Below are 19,215 nucleotides of genomic sequence, written 5' to 3'. Positions count from 1 at the left end.
AAATAAAAAACCACAGTCTAGCACTTACATTTAAAAATAGCTACAACAAAATCAGAGTAATTTGTTCAGCTGATCAATGTGCAGCTTTTGTGTGACTACGACCAGTGGCTCCAACCTTCCCTTGAGCCTTGCGATTGTAGATTTAGACAATTTTCTTTGCTTACATCAGGCTGTGTGATGAATCAGCCTGTTGTCCACTTTTACCAACTGCATCCTTAAAGTCAATCGATATTTTTTTCTTCTGATGTTCAAAATTGCTTAAAGCACAATGGGGAGAGCTTATAAAATGTTTCAGCAGTATAGGGCTTAGAAATCTCTCTCTACTGTTTTAAGTTAAGAAGTTGAGGGAAAAGGAGGAAAAACAGCACTGATTGGTTCTGCTTCTTTATTACCCTGTACCTTGTGCAGTTATTTATACGATGCAAAGTGGGTGTAAAATGTTACTATATCAGAATGGTAGGGTCTTAGTCTCATTTACATTAAAGTCCTTTTACATGGCTATAGCAGTGTAAAAGAACTTTAAAGGGAGAGAAAGTATATTTACACCCACTATACACTGCCTTTACACTGTGTGTAAAGTGGCCGTAGTGAACATGAGAAATCCAGCCCTGACAATGCACTGGGCACTGGAGAATCAGGCCCATAGTGTCTGAAAACCAGGCAGAGATGAGGAAAAGATGTCCAATCTATGTGATTAGCAGCGGACAGGGGAAGTTCTTTCTTTCTCTCTCACCACCCTTCTTTGGCTATTCAATGATGTTATGAAACTTGAGCAGATGTTTTAAATCTGCTCTAAAGTTTAGTAAGCAACCAAATGGCAGTTATACAGATTAGGACGTGCAATCTGCATGTTAAGAGCTAGACGGAGCACTGTTTTACACTGGCTTCCGCAAATGTAAATCCTGGTGTAGGCCTTCAGTGGTGGAAAGTCCATTAGAAGGAGAATGCCATGAAGGAAAAGTGGCTGCAATTTCTCTTCTCTCAGAGGGCAGGATCACAGAGTCCAAATGCCAAGGGATGAGCTGTTTCAACTTTCAGGGCATAGCCTTGGCAGCCTCTGTCAGCAGCCCTTAAGGAAAATTTAAGATGGCTTCCACTACCCTGTGCCAGCTTCAGTGGACATGCTCATTGGACTATTCGTTAAAACATTACACTGTTTTAGGAGGCCTGTTCATAGGACTATCATTTTATTCGGGTCATGTAAAGTAATTTACCTCTCATGGTGATTGCCACAACATTCTATTCTCTGGGTAGAGTGCCTTTAAATGAAAGAACTGCCTCACATTCTGCTAGTGCAATGGTCCCCAAACTGTGGGGAAAAGTTTCAGGGGGCATGCGGCATGGGCCCGGGCCAGGCGGGAGCACCACCCAGCCCCGCTCCGCCCTCAGCCTAGCTCTAGCCCCAGTCACAGTTCCACTCGGCCCTCAGTCCCGCTGTGCCTTCATTCCCTCTCCACCCCCAGGCCAGCTCTGCCTCTAGCCCAGCTCTGCAGTCAGCCCAAGCTCCTCTGCTGAGCCAACTGGGCTGTAATGGAGCGGGGCGGTGGGGGCACAGGCAGGTTCCTTTACTGTAAGTAGGGTTGCCAACTTTGTAATATTTAAAAAACGGACACTCCGGCAGGAGTACTGGAACCTCCCCATCCCCCTGAGGACTCGGGTTGCCAACCCTTCCAGTTTCGCCAGGAGTCCCCTGGAATCCCGCTCTATCTCCCAGAGGCTACTTCAGCCAAACCAGGAGATTTCGGGCACTAACAGTCCAGTGCGGCAGCGGGACTAAGGCAGACTCCCTTACCTGCCTTGGCTTCATGCCCCTTCCAGAAGCAGCCTGCACCGTCCCTGCAGCCCCGGGGGGGAGGGTCTCTGCGCGCTGCCCCCGCCTGCCCAAGTGCCAACTCCACAGCTCCCATTGGCTGGGAACTGTGACTAATGGGATCTGCAGGGGCGGTGCCCATGGGCAGCAGCACGTGGAGACCCCTTGGACCCCCCACCTACAAGCCACTGCCAGAGGGATGTGCCAGTCACTTTCAGGAGCTCCCCGAGGTAAGCTGCCCCAACTCCCTGCCCCAGCCTAGAGCCTGCACCCAAACTCCCTCCCAGAGCCCGACCCCTCACCTTGTCCTGCACCCAAACTCCCTCCCAGAGCTCACACCCTGCACCCCCTCCCACACCCTAAGCCCCTGCCCCAGCCTAGAGCTCACACCCTGCACCCAAACTCCCTCCCAGAGCCTGCACCCCGCACCTCCTCCCGCATCCCAACCACATGCCCCATTCTGGTGAAAGTGAATGAGGGTGCGGGAGAGCGAGCGATGGAGGGAGGGGGGATGGACTGAGTGAGGGGCTTGACCTCAGAGAAGGGGCAGGACAGGGGCATGGCCTCAGGGAGAGAGCAGGGCAGGGGGCAGGGCAAGGGTCTTTGGGTTTGTGTGGTTGTCTTTGGGTAGGCAATCCTACCGAGGACCTGCCCCTTCTCATCCCAGGACCTGCCCCGCTTTTCACTCCTTTTTTCCCCTCCCTCCGTCATTCACTGCTTTTCCGTCTCCCCCAACAGATACCTGGTCACCCTACTGGTAAGGGGGGGGCATAACAGGAAATGTTTTGGCACCACTGTGCTTGTGGGTAGTGCTGTGAGAAGATTTGAGATGGGGAGCTTGCTGAGTGAAACATATATAGTATTCTCCTTTCTCTGTCATGGATATTTTATATTGATAATTTGTCTGTTGTTTTCCTAAATCTAAAATAAGTCATCTAGGCCGACAATGAAAACCTGGCCCCACTGAATGTCCTGAAAATGCATGTTTTGCATATTGAGTATAGCACACATAATTGCATTAAATCTCTCTCATCTTAAAAATTAGACTTTTTTCTGTCAAAGTGTGAAATCGATCCTCTCCTTTCAAGCACAATGCTGAATTTCAAATACAAAAATAAATCAGGTTCTTCTTCAGTAAACAGAAACATAAACCTAGTTATTACACATCTCAGCCACATCCATGCAGAGTGGACTTCACCTGCATAATAATGGGCTTGAGGTGCTACCAAGTTTAACAAAAATTGTTAAATTCAGTTTTCATAGCCCAGAAGGTGCCTTAGGGCTTGTCTACATAAAAATTTAATTTGTAGCAAGTTCGGGTGTAAATCTACTCTGCATTAGCCTGCCACACACTCAGGGTATGTCTACACTACCCGCCGGATCCGCGAACAGCGATTGATCTAGCGAGGTTCGATTTATCACGTCTAGTCTAGACACGATAAATCGATCCCAAGCACTCTCCCGTCAACTCCTGTACTCCACCACCGTGAGAGGCGTAGGCGGAGTCGATGGGGGAGTGGCAGCAGTCAACTCACCGCGGTGAAGACACCACAGTAAGTCGATCTAAGTACGTCGACTTCAGCTATGTTATTCATGTAGCTGAAGTTGCATAACTTAGATCGCTCCCTCCCCCCCGTGTAGACCAGGGCTTAGTGTCCATGTGATACTACTGATGTGAACTAATAGTCTCTTAGTGCACTTTGATCTATCCCGCTCTGAAAAGTGACTAGATCAAAGCACACTAAAGCACTGTTAATGTGGGTCAGCGGGGTCCATACAGACATGGCAGACTACATCCCCTTTTGCCATGAACATAATGTTAGTGTAGACAAGCTCTTAGAGAAGAAAGCAAAATCAAGCTTTCTGGAACACTTAATCATATTTGTTTAGCAAAATTATGTCAGTTGACAAGACTCCTTGGACATATTTTAAAGGAAGTTTAGAAGGAATTCCCATTGCATTTATAATTCAGATCCTACAGTGTATATGCATTTTGTATAAAGAATATTTTGCACTCTCATAGCACTTTTCACCCACAGATAAAAAGCTGTTGAATACTTCGGGGATGTGAAGACTACAAAAAATGGAAAAGGGAGACCAGTCGATGCTAAATTATTCAAATACAAAGAAGTAATTCCAAAGAGTGGGATTTTACTAACATATCTTAGAATAGTAATTGCAAATCTCCTTGGAATTATATTGATGGAATTAAATCATTGCCTTTAAAGGTCAGCCAGATAGGGAAGAACATTATTCCTATGAGCCCAACTGCAAGGTTAAGTGTGTTTTATATCCTCTCTATCATAGAGTTATTTGGGAAAAGTAAAAGATACAAATCCTATGGCATGATTGGACAAACCCCCACATCAGACCAGAGCAAATCTTAATAGCACCCAATGCCAGATGGTAAGGGGCTCCCTGGTATGTAACAGTAAGTTTTAGCTGGCCTGACTAGCTCAATATACCTCACACACTGTTGTGATTTTATTTATTTAAAAGGTGTCTTGTAATATATCATTATTAATATCACTATGATATGTATGTAAAAACACTGTATGCAAAATTATGGACACTCTTTGACACAGGTGCCGACTTTCTAAAGTGCCGGGGGGTGCTGCTCGACCCTTTTGAACACAAGGGGAACTGTGGGAAGGCACCGGAAGGCTATCAACATTCAGGTGACTTAGCCTGTGTTGTCACTGCAAGATGGTTGGTTACCACCCTGAGTGAAAGTGGAACCTAGGCTCTAACCCCAGATAGGCAGCTAATCCAGGCTGAAAGCAGTTTAACTCAGGGGAGAGGTTTTTCTGTGCAGATAAAAGCATGGCAAGCGGCAACACCCAAGTAAGAGTCCAGGCTACTGCAATTATGATTAGCCTATATAATTTATTTGTGGGTGTGTTTTGAGAGGCTGACAGAGAATACTTGATTAGGAAAGGTGGGAAGTGGGGGAAGCAAGATTTTCTATGCTTTAGACTGTAACAGAACTCAGCATCTCATGACCCCCAGGGCTGTTGCAATCCCATCCACTAAGAAACACTGGGTTAAACAATAAAAAGATCAAGTATTTTTAGTATACTCTTAGGAACTTGATTTGTTTTTTGCTTTGGTTGATTGGGTCAAACAGGGGAAAAAAGGATGCAGCATCTGTGGCTCCAGCAACAAGTAACAGTGAGAATCACAGGGCATCATGTAGCAAGGAGTTAAATATTAAATTTTATTAAGGAGACAGTTAAGCCATTATTTACAAAAGTTCAGCAGCCAAAAATGGATTTCTAAGGTATTTTTCATGCCTGGCTCTATTTTTGTATTACTTCATCTGCTAATTAGCACATAACATGTTATAAAACAACAAATTGTTACTTAAAGGCCTACGAGTGTTACCAATCAATTTGTTTCTACCTCTGTTTTCATCCTAGCTTAGTACCAATTTGCGATTTATTTACTATAATACCTGACACCTTCCTACTACAGGAATTATAAAACAAGTTTCCAGAAGCCACTAAAGTTCTACATATAAAAAGGACAAACGGGGTTTTCTAGATTTCCATTCTAACAGCACAGAGTTGCTAATTTTAGACCTATTCAGTCCTCAGCCTTTCTTCTGAAATTGTCTTATAATACCTTGTACCTTTGAGTCATTTGTTCCTCCTCCTGTACATCGCTCACTGAGACCTTTGAGCCCATCTGAGGCACTGTTCCAGATAGAAGTCTGCATTGCCTTCTCCAGACCCTTAAACCATGCAGACGCTGTCACACACACTGTTTCAAGAGGACACTTCATTTTCTTTTGAGTACCAAGCTTCCCCAAACAAAAGCCAAATCATCTTAAATAATGTATTCACTGGTATGTCACAGAATAGAGAGAACAATGAAAATTTAAATTAGTGAAATATTAAACTCATGGGAACAGATATAACCAAGTTACCAAAAGAAGCCTTAGTTGGATTTTTTTTCATTCCCATGTGATTAAAGCACTCAAGATTATCCTAGTCTCGTGCCTCTTTTATGACCTCTTCCTGTCCATTTACCTAGGTACTTATATGGCCATTGTCACTGTAGAACCTAAGCTGTCAGAACAACTCTGAAGTATAACATCCTCCCACAATAAATATGTAGTATTCTTTGTAATAGTTACAGCATCTCTTTCAATTAGGGTGACCAGATGTCCCGATTTTACAGTCCCAATATTTGGGGCTTTTTCTTATATAGGCACCTACTTACACACACACACACTCTGTCCCAATTTTTCATATTTCCTGTCTCATCACCCTCTTTAGATAGTTCTCTTAATAAAGAGCCAGTTTAGTTTTAGAAACTTATGAGACCTCTTGTGTTAGAACCCAGCATGTGGTACCTGAAGCCCATCTAGTAACCAAATCATTTGTAATTCCCCTCATCTTTGATGTAAAGGAGTCAGAAATCATAAGATAGTTAGCCATCTTGTCTGTCAAAATCATATAGTAGGCAGTCAATGAGTAGATATTAGTTCATTAACACTGTCAAAGTATGTATTGAGAACTAGATTGTGGGCTCAAATGTATGAGATAGAGAAGAAAAGCACATAAGAAGCCTTGCCCATCCTTAGCATCCCAGCTCACGAGCCAGTCACAATGTGGCTGAAGAATGGGGCCATTACTCCCTGCGAGGGCTACCAGGAGCCTATAAGAAAGGGGTCCATGTCTACTCACCCCCATAACACTGACCAGGGGAACAGGAGCGCACAATGCATCTGTTTTAATTATGGCAGAGCTGCCAGTGCCACTGTAATTAACTGTCAGGATGTCCTAAGGGGAATTCTGGGTGGTCATATAAATTCCTCCTGGGAATCCCATAGCAGCATGCTCCCGTCACATTGTTCAGCTGGTGAAGGTCTTTGCCGTAAAGCCCTAATCCAGTTATGATTAAACAGACCCTTCTCTACAGTTAAAAATGAACAAAATTTTAACTTCTTTCTTCCCATTTTTGGTTTAGAATTAACATGTCTAATTCCAGTGAGTTGTGCCCTTGTCGCAGGCTAACTAGGCAAACACATTAATTGCATACATTGTAATTATCTGGCCACTTGATCACTAATAAGAATAGGCAACAGCTTCCTGGAAGAAATTTTCATTAACATATAAATGATTTTTCACTCCTTTGTGTAGTGAATGCACAAGTTTGAATAGGAAAATACTTCCTTAAATGTACACCTATTAATTGATAAAATTTTAAAGGAGGAAAAAATGTATCTAAACATTATGGCCATAAAGGTCCTGATTTCAACCAATCATGTGCACCTCAGCGCTTGCAAGCATGCAAACTTAAATGTAGTATAAAGAATCCTAATTTGTGCTTGAATGTGTATGCGTAAAGCAAGGGTTACACACCATATGCATAGGTTTCAGAATAGCAGCTGTGTTAGTCTGTATTCGCAAAAAGAAAAGGAGTACTTGTGGCACCTTAGAGACTAACACATTTATTAGAGCATAAGCTTTCGTGAGCTACAGCTCACTTCATGGTGGAAAAACCAAATGCATCCGATGAAGTGAGCTGTAGCTCACGAAAGCTTATGCTCTAATAAATGTGTTAGTCTCTAAGGTGCCACAAGTACTCCTTTTCTTTTTACACCATATGCATGTATGTGTGCATGTCCAAGTTGCCCATGGGCAAGGTCCAAAGCACACATGCAACCCTTGCTTTGCACATGCACATACTGAAACATTTGCACAAATTGGGTTTTACCTGCACATATCTGAGTTTGCACATATTCAATCCCTGATGTGTACATGAACGTTTGAAAAGCTCGTGAGCACTGCTTAGATTCTATTTCAAGGAGAAAAACAACACAAAACACCCTATCAATGAGGGTAGTTCTGCTTAATATTAATGTTATGTCTTTTAATGTTATGTCTTTTTAGAGATCTGCTCTTTCTCTGTAAGCTGCCTTTTGGAGGTTTTTCTTTTTTTCTCCCTCCTCCCCAGCCCCAAACATTTAACTATGTTTTAAAGAAAAGAATTAAACCAGAACAGAATGATTGACAGGTCTTTCTACAATTATAAAGATATGTCCTTAGAAAAAAATATTTTCCTTTCTGGTTGCCCTTAAAGGAAAAAGTATTATTGAATGATAAGCATAAATCACACAAATCAAAAGCTCTTGATCTGTAAATGTGAAGAGTGGCTTTGGTTTTTCAGTCAGTCATCTGGTGACCATCTTGACATAATGGTCAAGAGAATTTACAGGATAATTTCTTACAGGGAATGCTTCTGTTTGCTCCATTAAATTTTCCTGAGCATGAGTTTCCTTAGCAAAGCCAGAGGTGACATGCAAGTGGTGTCTAGAAACTGGAGTTTACTATTTATTTCAACTCCTCCTTTTGGTGGAAAGGTGGAATTTAATTGTTTCAAAATTACTAAGAAAGAAAAGTAACAGACCCTGAGAAGATGGAAAGGTACAACAGCAAAAACGCACAAGCACTTTGCAATAATCTGGAAACCAAAATGTAGTAATATGACTTAACATGCAAAATAACCATAACTTTGCATACAATTTATTCATTATAACCCCATCACATGGCAGGCCCTCAGCTAGTAAACTAGTATAATCAAAAGCTCAGAAATGCATGTTATGCACTGAGCATCATACAGTTCTGTGAACAAAGGAATCCCTTTTCTAGTCTGGTTACTGCTAAGTAGTGAAAAATCTTGTGGGCCCACATCTGCCTTCTGTTATGATGGTGCAAACGTACAGCTTGTCCACACTTACAGAACTACAGGTGCAGCCGTGCCACTGTAAAGCTTAGTGAGGATGTTATCTACACCAAACGGAGAGCTTCTCCCATCAGCGGAGGTACTCCACCTCCCCGAGAGGCTCTGTCTACACCACGAGTTAGGTCAGTATAAATAACTGCACGCTCAGGGGAGTGGATTTTCCACATATCTGTGTGACATAGTAATAATCGACATAAGTCTGTAGTTGTAGACCAGGGCCTAGTGTGTTCAGTCAGGTTGCACAGGTGTAACTGAGAGCAGAATGTGGCCTCTGTTTATTTTTTCCTCGAAGGATGTTTCAGGTCCAATGTAATTGAGTCAGTTTACTAAATAATTCCTCCCAAAACTTTGGGAAGAAATGAATAATAATAAAAAGTGTTGGAACCTGTTCAGAAAAGCATTTAAGACAGAAAATTCTGGATTCTGAAGCATTCTGGGTTTAGCATATTCATTGTTCAATGTCCAACACTACACTGTCATGAAAATTTGAATCTGACCCTTTATAAATTTGTTTCATCAGGCTTATTAAAAAGGAGCCGGGGCCACTGCACAGGGGAACTGGGAAAAGTGGCCAGAGCAGGAAGTAGGAGGGACCCTGGGGACAGAGCATGGATGGGGCTTCACCTGGCTGGTGGTAAGCCTTCCCCAGCCTATGATACCCGCCACCCATGGATGAGTGAACAAAAGGTAGTGATGTATCACTGACTGGAAAATAGCCTGTCAGTGATTCAGTCTCTCTTGTTCGCTCATCTTGCTATTCAGTAAATAAATAAAAAACCTAATGAAATCTACATTTAGCTAATAGACATAATCTTGGAATCCTTTCGCTTCCACTCTTGTCTTCTGCACCCATCCATTACATTTTGTTCCTCTTTATGCCACAAAACTACAACTGATTATGTGTGGATGGACCCCTGCACCCATCTGGAGCCCCATTGACTTCGTTGGGACCCCATGTCAGCATAAAGATCCGCCTCCATAGAGCCAATTGCAGGACTGGGTCCTCAGATTGTAAACTCTTTCTGGCAAGGACTCTTTTATTTAATGTTTGTACAGTGCCTAGCACAATGGGGCCCCAATCCTGACAAAGACCTCTGGGCTACCGTTGTACAAATAATAACCTAGGGTTGCCAGGTGTCCGGTTTTCAAGTGGAACATCCAATCCAAAAGGGAAACTGGCAGCATCCGGTCAGCTGTGTCTGATCACCTGCGCAACCTCCCCTCCCCAACCTCCCCACCCTGCTGTGACCTGATTTCCCCACCCTGGCCTCTTGCTCCAGGGATGGACCCCCCCCCCGCCCCACTGTGCCCCATTTCCCCACCCCAGCCCCTCACTCCACGGACAGCAACCCTATAACATAACAGTTTTTGGAGGCAGATCGGAGTTAATATGTTCGGTTGTTTTTTAAACACTAGTATAATTTAAAGATATTCAGAGAGACACTTTCAATGTAATGGCTAAGTTAAAAGGTACATTAATTGTTTCAAGTTTCTATAGAAAGATTTTGCTACAGAAAAACGGCTCCACATTCTATTGCAGCCAGGCCCTATTTTTTCCCTTAGTTTATCATGTCATCACGTCTGGAACGCCAGAGAGATTTTATCCTTACTAAAATTAACATGTTCCAGTTTACCTAAATTATCAAAGAATTCTGACCACTTTTTTATAGTCTGCATGTGTTTACACTGGAAGTTGATACACCTGTACAGTACTGTACATGCAACACATGCCCAAACATAACAACGTAAAAACTTGGTAAATAAAGAAAGCAGAGGAGCAGGTAGGTTACAGCAGATGAAAACTAATAAGCGACCTCCTGAAGACCCACCAGGGGCAAGCTAACAGTTTCCCTAAAATGTAAGAAAAGTCAAGGAGCACAGCCTCAGTCCAAAGGCTGGAAATCTTGTTAGTCGTTGCCACACAGCAGTTACGACAGAACTTGGCAAGGAGCTATACCTCAGTCCTACAGGCTGCAGAAAGAAGAGTAGAGAACCAAAATGCAAGCATTCACGATTTACTCAGCACCTGTGCAGAATGGCTTCTACATTGTTTAGATTTCTCTGCACAGAACTAGGTAACGCAAGCAAATCTCTGAACACTGGTGAATAGGAGGAAGTGAACATGAAGTGCTTATAGGGGCAAAGATAGGGCATGACCATGGCATACATGCTTAAGTGCAACCTAGTATTTGCAAAATATGTGTGCCAAGGCTATTTTACATTATTCATACTGCTATCCAGGAGTAATAGTGTATGCAGCTGTAATAGCTCTACTTAGAAGAAAGCAAGAGAAGAGGGGGCATAGGGCCACTCACATCGAAATGTCCCCAAGCATTCTAAGAAAACAGGATAATTCACAGCTAGTTGCTCAATACCTTGCAACATTAGTGAGGTGCAATGTCCTTGACAGCCCACCAGCAAGCACAACCTGCTTCCCCTCAAATTATTTCTCCTCACTGAATCATGAGTAACAAAGCACCACCCCATGGCTGGTAGTTGAGGCTAGACAAATTCAGACTGGAAATAAGGCATATATTTTTAATAGTGAGGGTAATTAACTATTGGAATAATTACCAAGCATCACGGTGGATTCTCCATCACTGGCCATTTTTAAATCGAGATTGGATGTTTCTCTAAAAGATCTGCTCCAGGAATTATTTTAGGAAGTTCTATGGTCTGTGCTGCACAGCAGGTCAGACTAGATAATCATAATGGCCCCTTCTGGACAGGAATCTATGAATCTATGCTCAGCAAGGAAGGATACCAGCAGCTCAGAGCCTAATCCTAAAATTAACCTATGTATAAATTTGGGTTAGATTAGGACAGGTTTGCCCTGTGGTTCCCTTTCATCACTCTTCTGTTCATGTCTCATGTTTCTCACTCCATTAGACACCACATGGGGGCCCATCCTCCAGTAGCATGTAGTCTTAAAATGTTGTCTAAAGCAGTGGTTTTCAATCTTTTTGGGCTCAGGACCAATTTGTAAATGTTTATGGCCTGTCACAACCCAGTAAATTGTGTGGGGTGGATGCCCTTCCTGGGGCGGTTTCATTTGGGTCCTGCCCCCGGACAGGGTGAGGAAGGTGGGATGAGTCCTCTCTGGCACTCACCCCACAGCGGCAGCTCCTGCAGCTACTAGGCAGGAGGGCTGGCTGGGCTTGGCTCTCGGCTCTGGGTGTTGCAACCTTTGGGATTGCAGCGCTGCTCATGTTAGGCCCTTCCCCCTTGACTGGACCAAAGTTGTGAAAGTGAAGTTGTGACCTGGTTCACGGAGTTGCAGTGCCATTCACTGAAATTTGGCTCACCTGGACTCCTGTTACTATGTTGGCTGGGCCAAACCTGAGTGGCACTGGGATCCCAGAGGTTGCTGTGCCTGGAGCAGGGAGGTGAGCCCAGCCAGCCCTGTGGGACAGGAGCTGCTACGCGACCCTTTGAAACATTCTGGCAACCCAGTTTTGGGTACCACCCACAGGTTCAGAAACCCTAGTCTAAAGGTTTCTCATAAAAGGAGGGAGATTTCTCCTGTCACCTTACAGTACTGCACCACACACGTTCCTGAGCTTCATGGGGTGGAGACTGCAAGAAATCAAGCCTTTTCCTTCTACCAAGGTGTTTTAAAAACAATGAGCTACTCACTTTTGATGAGTAAATGGTGAAATATAGCCTGGATCCCCAAATCTGAGTTTCAGTACATTCACATCAAGAACGTTGGGCCAGATTCTCTCCTGTGCCAAGATGCACTCAGTGCAGGAGGACTGGGACATCAAGGAACCAGTTACGGGTCTCCATTTCTCGTACACTGGCTCCAGCCCCAGCTATGGAATGCTGCTGTAGTTCACAATAGCTGGCTGTTGTCCCTAATGGTCAGCTGAGACTGGTGGATGGCTCTGGTCTCTCCCACAACACACACCTTCTACACTGGGGTGAAAAGTTTGCAAATTGTGAAGGAGCTGGTTTTGCTCTATGCCAGCTGAAAGTTCCAAAAAGGGAATTGTCAGCTGGACAGCTACAGACAGATTTCAGATGCTTTGCGCTGTACAGGTTTGTATGCTGTAATGGTTTGGGATAGGACAAGAGAAGTCTTCCTCTGTCGTCTGATTGAGAAATGTAATCTAGAGCTATTTTGACAAATGGAGGAGGAAGATGGGTTCAAAATCTGACTTGATGCTCCCAAGATCTCAGTTTCTTGCAATTTCTTGCATAAGGATTTGCCTATTTTATAGGATTTAGGCGCCTCAGATTTTATTGATTACCAGGTGACCTACTGGATACATTGCTGCTGGACCCATCCCATTTCATAACACATATGAAACCAGATCCTAGGAACTATTACAAAGATAACTCTAAGGTTCCTTTTGTCAGGCTCTATTTTGTAATGGCATCCTTCAGAGAGCTGTTTTAAGTAGACCAAAAGATTAATGGATGAACTTGTTCTCACTGGCAGGCACTCAACTGGCCAATTCTGGAAATCTGTCTCTGCAGTTAGCCAGTGGATCTGTTAGATGAAGCCTTTTGAAGTCTGGGAAAAATTGACTGCGAGGCTCCATGGTAAGTGAGATGACTATGATCAGCAGTGAATGGTTTTGTAGAACTAAAGTGTATTAAGACTCAGGAGGGAACCTCCTCTCAGTAACTACAAGGCTGATGTAACTGCAGTTCTTCATGTTTTCTTAAATGTTTCCTCTGGTATCCTAAGTTTTTTTGTGAATGTACTGAATAGTTTTGAATTCACAGCACATGTAGTTGTTCTGTATGTTCTTCCCCTTGCTTTAGAACAAAAAAACAATAACAAAAATCCTACAGAACTCTTACATTTAATGTTACAAAATAGCAATAAATTTACTGCAAGAGGAATGTCATTTCGTAAGACTGCGTCTCCCTCTATAAACACCAAGATTACAGGATTTGCTGCTTGTGGGGGAAAAGAAGCATCTGCTTGTTCTAACACAGACTTCTCAAGTTTGAGTAAACTGCGTTTACTTTTGCATCTATACAATTTTAAAGATGAATGCGGAGATTTTCATTGGGGAGGGAAGAATGTTTATTGCCAACTACTTTGAGCAAAACTCTTCAGTACCTACTTTGTACTGGTGTGAATGCCAACCCCAAGGCCAGCGAGTGTTTTTTAAAGTGGCAACTGATTTATATTGCATTAAAATAGTTCACTGTACATATCTAAGTTTATAAAGCTATTCTCGGTTTCTTGGGGATATGATATAAAATCTTTGTATCCATACATATGACATGTTCTGTTTTTAAAACTTACATGAAACACTATGACAGAGACTCTCAAAAGCTCTGAATTTCTGCATGCTGTGCTTATCTAACATTCATAGAGTAATTTCATCAGCACATTTTAATGAAAAGTTATTTTTGTGAATGGCAGAGAGTAGATCCAAATCACAAACCTAAGCACATTATTGTTTCAAATGCAGAAAGAGAAGAAGCAAAAAGAAATTACTATTATACAGAATGAAACTTCTGTTATGAGTTCATTAGATCAAGTTTTAGTAACTCCACTGAAGTCATGCACACATCAAACACCACTAAAATCTTGTTTAGGGGTATCTGAAACGAGCGATGACATGGAGGAATAATAATGCCTTCTCTACACTACACATATTTCAAAAAATCTTGTTAATCCTTGTTCACATTGGTTCAGTTAGAGAAATGGTAATAATTACAGGCCATTTGTCAAAAGTTTCTCTAATGTAAGCAAGACTTAAGTTGGAAGAGGCATTCTTCTGTAAGAATACTTTATCTATCCTAGTTTGTTGAAACAGAAACTCTAACAGCAACCCAGGAGTGTGTTGTGAAAGTAAATCAGATGTTGTGAGGTACTCCACATCCCACAAGAATCGTTTAGATTAGGTAGATAGTATATGGCAAGTATTAAGGACTGGGTAATCAAGAGGTTCAAAGGAACATTGTCAAATGTAACAGATTCCAGCAAAATTTTAAGTTTTGCTCTTATATATGAAATTCACTTTTAAAATTTCAGTGGAAATAATAGTTTGGATTTAAAAATTCTCCTTCACTGTTTCCTGCTCAAACATTGCAGCCTTGGCTAGTAGTTAAGAACCAGAAAGTGAAAATCACTAGAAACAAAAATTAACATGGACTAATGATCATTTTCCTTGTTCAAGGTAAGTGAAAGACAAAAGGTAAACAAAAAGCTGTTAAATTCTTTCACTTCAAATGATCCATGAAAATGTATGATTAAAAAAGAGAGAGCGAGAGAGAGAGAGAAAGGTTAATGGCTCTATAAACAGCATCTCATTTCAACAGCCAAATTTATCTCTTTTTGGAAAGAAAAATCCCACCCAGGAACCTGGTACGTTGTATACCAAGTTTCAGTCTGAAGGAATTTACCACAGCCAGGTAATAAAACCCTCAAAAAGGGAGAGACAAGCACTTTCTCAGCTGAGTGGGATCTATTATTTAGCTGGTATGAGCTCTGCGTACCACAAAGCTTCCTTCCACTTAATGCACTTGCGCCCTGTAGCTGTGCATTGAACTCTGGAGCATTAAAAGTTCGATAATTAACACACACACACACACACACACACCCCCATGTTTGGAGAGACACTTAGCGGGGGACAGTGGCTGGCAAAGGCCCATACCGCGGTCCATGGGTTCGGGGCGGGCAGCAGGCCCTTGTCCCAGCTGGAAATGTTGTCTTCCAGGAAACAGACCATTCAGTGCCCCAGCTGGCGCAGAAGGGAACTGAAGGGGGCGAGGGAGCAGTGGAGCGAGACCACAGAGCATCTGGGGGGGGGAAATGCCCAGCTGCCCACATCCTTAGCACAACAACCTCCCCGCAAATGCCTTTCCCCGGAGCACAGCCCGAGAGGGGAAGCGGGGCGGGCCCAAGCAGCTCCCTTTAGCGCGGGCTCAGCCAAGCCAGGCCCAAAGAAGAGCCAGGGACAAAGAAAATCCGTTCGCAAGGAACTCGGCGCAAACTTCCCGGGGCGCCTCCCAGGGCGGCTGGTCTCCCTCCCTCTGTCCCTCTCTCTCGAGCCCGGACTGCGGGGGGGGGGGAAGCCCTCCGGCGGCGTCCGCCCTTTGGCAAGCGGGGTCCGCCCCAGCCGAGCCCCTCCAGCCGCCCGGCGCACGCCGCGGCGCCGCTACTCACTCCGAGCAGACACACTTTCAGTTCTCGTATCGCCATCATCTGCGTGGGGAGAAGCCGCTTCGCATCGTCCGGCGGAGTCACCCCCCGGCCGGCTCTCCCGAGCAGGGAACGGGGAAGCAGCTGCAGCACTCTCTGGGCAGCCCCCGCAGCCAGAGCCGCCACCGGTCACATGAGCGGAGTCCCAGCTCCTCCTCGTCCTTTTTGGCGCTTCCCCTCCGCCCAAACCAACTCTCTCCACTTCGGCGGCTTGGAGGAGCGGCGGTTTCTCTCTTGGGGACTCCGCCGCTGTGCTCCCTGCGGGCACCCGCAGCCCCCAGCTGCCCGGCAAGGACAGCTCGGATTTGCGGGGCCAGGCGTGCCCTCGCCTCGTCCCCAACCATTGTGCGCCGCGCGGGTTCGACCTGCCCGGCTGTCACAAAAGGCGAGGGTCAAGTTGGGGGGAGAGGTGCAAAAATGCTGGGGGAGAGATTCCAAATGCAGGCAGCAAAATCGTCCTGGAGTTAGGAGCTTTAAAAAGTGCCTGAGTCATGAATCCCAAAGACGGGAGTCTCCCTCCCCAGTCACTGAGACTTGGCTGGCAGATCTGCAAATGACAAGGCAGTCAGATTAGGGACAACAGGAGCGGGCGAGGTGTAAGAATAGAATAAAATATGTTTTATATCACTGGAGGGGAAAGCTTTTTGTGTGTTTGTTTTTTGCACAATAAAACTTTTGCAGAGGAGAGATTTTTGTTCTGTTACCTTCTCCTCTCCTGTCTCTTGCTTCATCAAGGGTTCTCAACCAGTAATGCCCCATAGGTTCCAGCACAGCAAACAGATGGATGGTTCATTTTAAGATAATGTTTGCATTTTGCAAAAAAAAAGACAACGTAATTAATAAAATCTACGTTTTGGCCCCAAAAGTAAGCTCCATTCCTTCTTGGGATTCCCTTAAGAACATAAGAATGGCCATACTGGGTCAGACCAAAGTCCATCTAACCCAGTATCTTGTCTTCTGACAGTGGCCAATGCCATATGCTTCAGAGAGAATGAACAGAACAGAAAATCATCCATCCCCTGTCGCACATTTCCAGCTTCTGGCAAAGAGAGGCTAGGGACACCATTCCTGCCCATCCTGACTAATAACCATTGATGGACCTATCCTCCATGAACTTACCTAGTTCTTTCTTGAACCCTGTTATAGTCTTGGCCTTCACAATGTCCTCTGGCAAGGAGTTCCACAGGTTATGCATTGTATGAAGAAATATTTCCTTTTGTTTGTTTTAAACCTGCTGCCTATTAATTTCATTTGGTGATTCCTAGTTCTTGTGTTATGAGAAGGAATAAATAACACTTCCTTCTTTACTTTCTCCACACAAGTCATGATTTTACAGACCTCTGTCATATCCTCTCCTTTTCTAAAAGTGGCTCTTTTAGCATAAATTGTTCCTCAGAAACAGTAATCTACTGTTACCAGAACAATCAGTAGGAATATCCTTAGGGGCATTGTATAAATATTTACTGCCATGAGAATAATAATCAGTAAGGCTCCCACCCTGCAAAGAATTACAAATGTGCTTAACTGTACACATTCTGGGCTAGTCTACCTGCAGAAGCTGCACCATTTAACTTAAATTGCTTTTTTTAATTGGTTTAGTTAAATCTGTGCAAACCCCTAAGTGGACACACAAATCAGTTTAAACCTCTGAATTTCACTTGGTATAAAACCAAGTGTATAAAACCAACCATTTTCACATTTAAAAAGAATGCCACCACTTTCACACAACCCTGGTAATATCTAACTGATTATTTTTGCTAAGTGATCATCAACAGTTCTATCCTTGACTATCTGTTTTGACAATAATAAAGCAACACTAAAGATTACATTAAAATATATCAAAATCAGGCCAATCTACATAGGGACAAAAAGAGAGAAAAAAAAAACTACACATACAGACACTTGCTTAAGGATTAAGAACAGCTAATGACATTCCCTCTTCCAGGAACTGGCATATCCTCTGTGTTTGTCTGCATGCAAGGAACTGTGGTCAGGAAAAAATTTTGAGGAATTTGTCATGTTTCAGTGTTTTTAAATTCTGGTGAAGCTGAAGGAAAACGAGTCTTACAACCCTAAAGGTTTACTTTTTCCTTTTGTGGCAGCTTACTTTGATTAATAATTACAAGATTTCCAGTGTTTTAAAATAATGTCTTGCCTTGCTTCTTTATACACTACTGTATTTTGCTTTTTGCATATTACATGAATAAGCAATTCAGTTTTTCAGAGGTATTTCTTAAGCATTTAAAATAATCTGCTTTCTCCTTCTGAAATCCTTTACTCAGTTTCCATTGACTAGTAAGGTCCAATTCTCTTTTCATATACCTGGTTTTAGACCAATATAATTCCACTGATTTCATCCGAGGAATTCCTGATTTACACACGAGTGAGAGAATTAGGGCCTTGGAGTTGGACTCAAGCCACAAGGTTTTGATTTGGCTCCAGATGTGAGGGCATGGGGGTATATTTGGGTATGGAAGGTTGATTCAGGCCAATCTCTTGTGTCTATATTCAATATAGTGCTAGCATTGGAGGGTAGCACTGATTAACAGCAGCAAGCCCCTCAGAAGGGAGAGGGGATAGTCTTGTGATTAGGGACACGACTGAGAGTCAAGAAATCTGGATTCTTTTCCTAAATCTACCACAGACTTGCTGTGTGACCTTGGACAAAACACTTAACTGCTCTGTGCCTCAGTTTCCCCATCTGTAAAATAGGAATAATAATATTTCTCTAACTCACAGGGATGGTGTGATAATGACTTGACACTTGTGAGGCACGCACTAGGGCCCCTGATTTCTCTCTTTTGTGGGTGACAGATGCAGACATAAATCCAGCCTTATGTCCATTCAGTTCTTTAAACTGCTGTGGTCCATCCCAGTTCCTTGATGGGTCACCTCCTCTCTCCCTCTCACTGCTTCCTGGTCCTTGGCAAGTGTCTTCCTGACACAAAAAAGTTCTCCCTCCTCATCACTGGTGAATTAAACTCCCAGGCCATCTTGCTATATCTGCCTTCCCAGCTCTTGTTCCCAATACATAGAACAGGAGGCAAGTTAACTCATTACATGTAGTAATAAGTGTTTTTAAATATGTATTTCCAAGGACAAGTAAAATACACAAATGCACAATATAATGACTTTGCTAGAAATATTAAAGATGTGATCCCTGGAAAGTACCAAATCTATTAAATGTAGAGCAGCAGTAACAGAGCAAGCAGCTCAGGTCAGCAGAAACAGGGGAATAAGAGCAGCTTGTGGTTCAGACTGTACAAGCCTATTCAAAATCCAGTGGTTAAGCTATAGTTTATAACCTTGAGAGGTTTTCTTTTACATTTTTAAATTTTCCTGCAGATTAGAAACAGATTGTCCTCATCCTGAGTCCCAAGCCTCTTGTACTACACAAACACTGCACAGACATGGAAGAAATCTAAGGTCCTGATTCTCCTTTCACTTACATAGGTTTGAAACTGATGCAATTTTCTTAACT

General features: G+C 43.3%; 1 protein-coding gene across 2 annotated transcripts in view; it reads right to left on the bottom strand.

Annotated features, from left to right (window-relative positions):
* Positions 1 to 16,026, bottom strand: part of RAB31 (RAB31, member RAS oncogene family) — a 99,183-nt gene extending 83,157 nt beyond the window's left edge. The window contains exon 1 of one of the 2 annotated variants that reach the window (XM_038392495.2): positions 15,699 to 16,026. In XM_038392495.2, the coding sequence (XP_038248423.1) occupies positions 15,699 to 15,737 (39 nt within the window). In that variant the 5' untranslated portion in view covers positions 15,738 to 16,026. The remainder of the gene's footprint in view (positions 1 to 15,698) is intronic. The other variant, XM_038392496.2, reaches the window with a different exon arrangement.
* Between the last annotated feature and the right edge of the window lie 3,189 nt (positions 16,027 to 19,215).

This window comes from Dermochelys coriacea, chromosome 2 (assembly GCF_009764565.3).
Source record: "Dermochelys coriacea isolate rDerCor1 chromosome 2, rDerCor1.pri.v4, whole genome shotgun sequence".
Taxonomy (NCBI): Eukaryota; Metazoa; Chordata; order Testudines; family Dermochelyidae; genus Dermochelys; species Dermochelys coriacea.
This window is presented reverse-complemented; position numbering and strand designations above follow the sequence as displayed.